Raw genomic sequence first — 4,141 nt, 5'->3', positions numbered from 1 at the left:
GAACCCAGCACACGTTCCGTGTTCCAGATGTCGTCGATGCATACCACAATATGTATCCAATCCTGGACTACCTCCCAAGCTCTGCGCCGATGCTGGAGCAAATGTCATCGCAACAGCGGTGCTCAAGGACACAGGTCCACCACGAGGATGCCGCCGCCATGCCATCCTTACTTGAACAAACTTGTTTCCAAATCCATCCCCAACCATACGAAGAATGGCCTCGTTAGGAAAGGATCCAAAAAATCTTTATTCAATGCCGTCATTGCCGTCACCAAAGCCAAGACAATGAACAATCTAAAAACCTAGACTACGGGAAAGTAAAAAGTGGTGCACCCGCGTGGATCCGGCGACCCCCCTCACCACCGACAATTGAGGTCGCCGATGGAGGGGAGTCACCGGAGGACGGCGCTGGAAGATTAGCCTCTTCTGACGGCGGCCACGGTTCCAGCCCCAGGAGCGAGAGAAAAACGGAGGGGGAGTAGTAGGAGTATAATTCAGTATACTGTTTTTTTAGAATCAGTATACTGTACCTTTATGTTATGGAATATGTACATGAAAGCGATCACTGATGTCGGGATGAAAGAAAGAAATAAATAAACAAATAAATAACCTGCGCACAGTACGTTCTTCACAGTTTGTCCTCCCATTCTTTCCTTCACCCTACGTATTCTAGCTCTAGCGCGATCATGGCCTGCGACTTCCAATGCTTGGCCTTCTCGAACCCGTTGATGAAGTACTCGAAGTCGTTGACGGTGGCGTCGATCTCCTCCTCGGTGTTCATCACGAACGGGCCCAGCTGCGCCACGGGCTCGCCGATGGGCTCGCCGGCCACGAGCACGAACCGGAGCGGCTTGTCCGACCTGTTCCAAACCTCCACGCCGTCGCCGCCCTGCCCCAACAACAGCAGGTGGTGCGCCCCCGCCGGCTGCGCCGCCTGCTGCTTCTGGTCTGCCATCGGCCCGAACACGCCCTCGCCCTCGAGCACGTACACGAAGGCGTTCCACGAGGCCGGCACCGGCTGCCGCACGGGCGCGGTGGCGTGCGGGCGCACCGTGAAGTCGAGGTACATGGTCGGCGTCCGCGTGCGCACCGGCGACCGGGCGCCCATGGCCTCCCCCGCGATGACGCGCACCGTCACGTCGCCGTCCGCCGACGTGGTGGACGCGATGTCCTTGCTCTGGAACTCCTGGTACCCGGGCTCGACCCTGGATCGTCGATCGCACGTGTTAGTCATCGAGGCGCACGTGACGTGGTCAGACGGGAGAGAGCAAGGTGAAATCAATAGAATGCGCACATTTTGTTCTTGGAGGCGAGGTTGACCCAGAGCTGGAGGCCCTTGGAGGTGCCGGGGCCGGCCGGCATCTCGGAGTGCACGATGCCGCGGCCGGCCGTCATCCACTGCACGTCGCCGGCCTTGATCGTGCCACGGTGGCCCTCGAAGTCCTCGTGCGTCACCGCCCCCTGCAGCCAGCCAGCCAGAGCAAAGGGTCGTCAGGTCAGGGCGGTTTGCCAACAAATCTACTAGTGTATGCGCGCCATCGTTGTCCCGTGAACATTCCTACCAGTACTTAATTTCACACGGTTTTCAGAAGACTTCGTTCTCATTGCACGAAAGCACAGGGGGTGGTTGGAGTACTAGGGAGAGATCGATGCCAGGCTACCAAAAGCAGGACCCGCGTTCAGAGGGCTTGTTTGAGTGAAGGGCAAGAAAAGTTCTAAGTTGCAAAAAAAGGTTCCAGGTTGCAGTTAAGTTTGACAAACGGAACGCGCTTGTTCCCCGTTGCATGTTTGGTCGTCAAAGGTGCCACTACCGTTACATCTCTGCGCAATGGGAATTAAGTAAGAAAGGGTTCAGGATGCCAATGTATTCTGGTGTGTGCTCTGCGGATGTTCATACTGCTAGGTTCATTTGGCAGTTTTCTAGCAGTGCTACTAGCTAGCACATCAAGAACAAGTGCGCGCGATCGACGGCAACAGAAATGCATGCGTGCGTACCTCGAGCATGTAGGTGACGGTCTCGAAGCCCCGGTGTGGATGGTCAGGGAACCCGGCCGGCGCAGAAGCTGCATGCAGCAAATTCGGACGAGGAAGGAACCGATTAACGACCATCGCCGAAACGAACCGAGGGAGGAGGAGGAAGCGGCGGGGGGGCTGACCTGAGAACTCGTCCAGGACGAGGAACGGATCGAAATACCTCAGCTCGAACCTGCCGATGCTGCGGCGGACGACGGCGCCGGCGCCCTCGTGCTGCGGCCGCGCCAGGAACCTCCGCGCCACCTGCCGGGGCTTCGCCACCTCCATTGTCGACATATACATACACCAGGCAAGGCAGGCGAATGGATCGATGTATGCGTGTGGATATGCAAGTACTACGACGGCTTCGTCGCGGGTCTCTCTTATATAGGAGTAGCACCACGGCTCGATTCCGTTACCTCATCTCCTCTCGTCTCCGGGGCCGAAGGAGAGCGACAGTTCCTCCCTCTCCTCTCTCTCTCTCCCTCTCTCTCTTTCTCTCTCTCTCTCTCTAAGGTGTGGCGAATCGCCCAGCTAGTTTCTTGACCTTTTCTATCTTAATACAAAGCCCGTCCGTCCCGAGGCGCATCGCTCCAAAAAAGTCATGTGTTCGACAGCTCGACGTCGCCGTCGCCGTCCGCCGGTCACGCTGACGCCACGCGCACGCACGCCTCTCCTCCGCCGCTCCGCGAGCTGCGTGCGTCTGCCTTGTGCCAGCGTCGCGTCAGCACCATGGTTACCGGCGGTCGCGGGTTTTGATCTCGATAACTGTCCTGTCACCTCGCTGTTATTAAGGCCTTTGAAGTTACCGGATGGTCAAAAAGTTAAAATGTTGCCTTGACGTGAAAACCAACGGTCGTGCGTGTCGTGGCGTCGCCAGGGTTTTTGTTCTTCCAAGCCACGGCTCCATGATTGTCATCACCTCACCTGGTTCCTGGTTCATCCACGGCTCTTGAGTGACGGGAGATATTTTCTGAGGAAATTGGTGAAATTCCTTTTTTTTTACCGTAGCATTTTTTACACAAAATCACAACTTCTGTCCTAATGATCCATATGGCATCCAAAACCACAATTTGATTGCTAAACTCACTGGCTGAGCCCACTTGTCAGGCTAGAAAAAGCCACCACGTTAACCCCTCCGCCTCGGGGCTAAGACATCCGTGTAATGACTAGGAAAAAAAATCACAAATTAAAACATGGTAAAACGCACCGAACGATATTGTTGACGGTGGCAAAAAAATATTGACGATAAATACTAGTAATTGTTTCGATGACGTCTCTAACTATCCGACTCGTTCATTGGGCTTAGTCGGCAAAAAAAGTAAGGTGTCACGCGAGCACGTTGACTTGGTCATGCTCTTTCTCCTTCCTTATTTATTACTCGATCCTTCACCCCCCACATGAACAGCCGCGCAAGATCTGACGCCCCCGACAACCTCCTTCCTCCTTCTTGCCTCCACCCCCGCCACCCCATCACCACCTGCTTCGCCCCCTTCTCCATAAACGGTGTCATTCCTCCTTCACCGACCACGTCGCCTCGTCCCTCCACCACCTGCAGAGCTCCAGTTGCTTGGTCGTCTCCCCACATTTCCACCAGCGAGATCCCGGGTCCAGCGGTCGGATCTGCATCACCAACTGCCAAAGGCGGCCCTCTTCCTCGACCCCTCCACGTCTCTAGCGATACTCCGTGTGATGCACCCCCCCCCCCTCCCTCCCAATCCACGCCGACGGTGAGTTAGAATGTGGGGGAGGAGGGGAACTGGAGGAGAAGCTGCACCTCGCGGCTTGCCATGGTCACCGTCCTCCCGTCGGCGTGAGGTCCGGAGGAACGAGCAGGTGCGAGCTTCGCGGCGGAGTTGCTGCTTGACGCCGCCAACCACTGAGAAAGAAAAGGACTGATTTTCCTTGGATTGGTCCCACATGCCCTCATGGCACTTTTTTTTTTGCCAACTCAGCCTGATGGACAGGTCGAATAGTTAGAGACCTCATCAAAGCAATTGCTATTTATCCAGAGTCAACGATAGCGTTCGGTGCATTTTATCACGTTTTGAATTGTGATCATTTTTTACTAGTCATGACATGATTGTGCTGGTTTTATGCATTTTAATCCTCTGAAGTATTTGTAATT

General features: G+C 55.2%; 1 protein-coding gene across 1 annotated transcript; it reads right to left on the bottom strand.

Annotated features, from left to right (window-relative positions):
* Positions 1–482: 482 nt before the first annotated feature.
* Positions 483–2,526, bottom strand: LOC147971961 (RmlC-like cupins superfamily protein). Its single transcript, XM_087526470.1, has 4 exons — positions 2,157–2,526; positions 1,996–2,063; positions 1,295–1,461; positions 483–1,205 (listed from the first exon to the last, which is right to left on the bottom strand). Exons 1-4 carry the CDS (start codon positions 2,314–2,316, stop codon positions 656–658), a joined length of 945 nt encoding a protein of 314 aa, XP_087382596.1. The 5' UTR covers positions 2,317–2,526; the 3' UTR covers positions 483–655.
* Between the last annotated feature and the right edge of the window lie 1,615 nt (positions 2,527–4,141).

Source organism: Triticum urartu, chromosome 5A (assembly GCF_056163025.1).
Source record: "Triticum urartu cultivar PI428250 chromosome 5A, HENAU_Tu73, whole genome shotgun sequence".
Lineage (NCBI taxonomy): Eukaryota > Viridiplantae > Streptophyta > Magnoliopsida > Poales > Poaceae > Triticum > Triticum urartu.
Note: the sequence above shows the minus strand (reverse complement) of the source record. Positions and strands in the feature narration are given on the sequence as shown.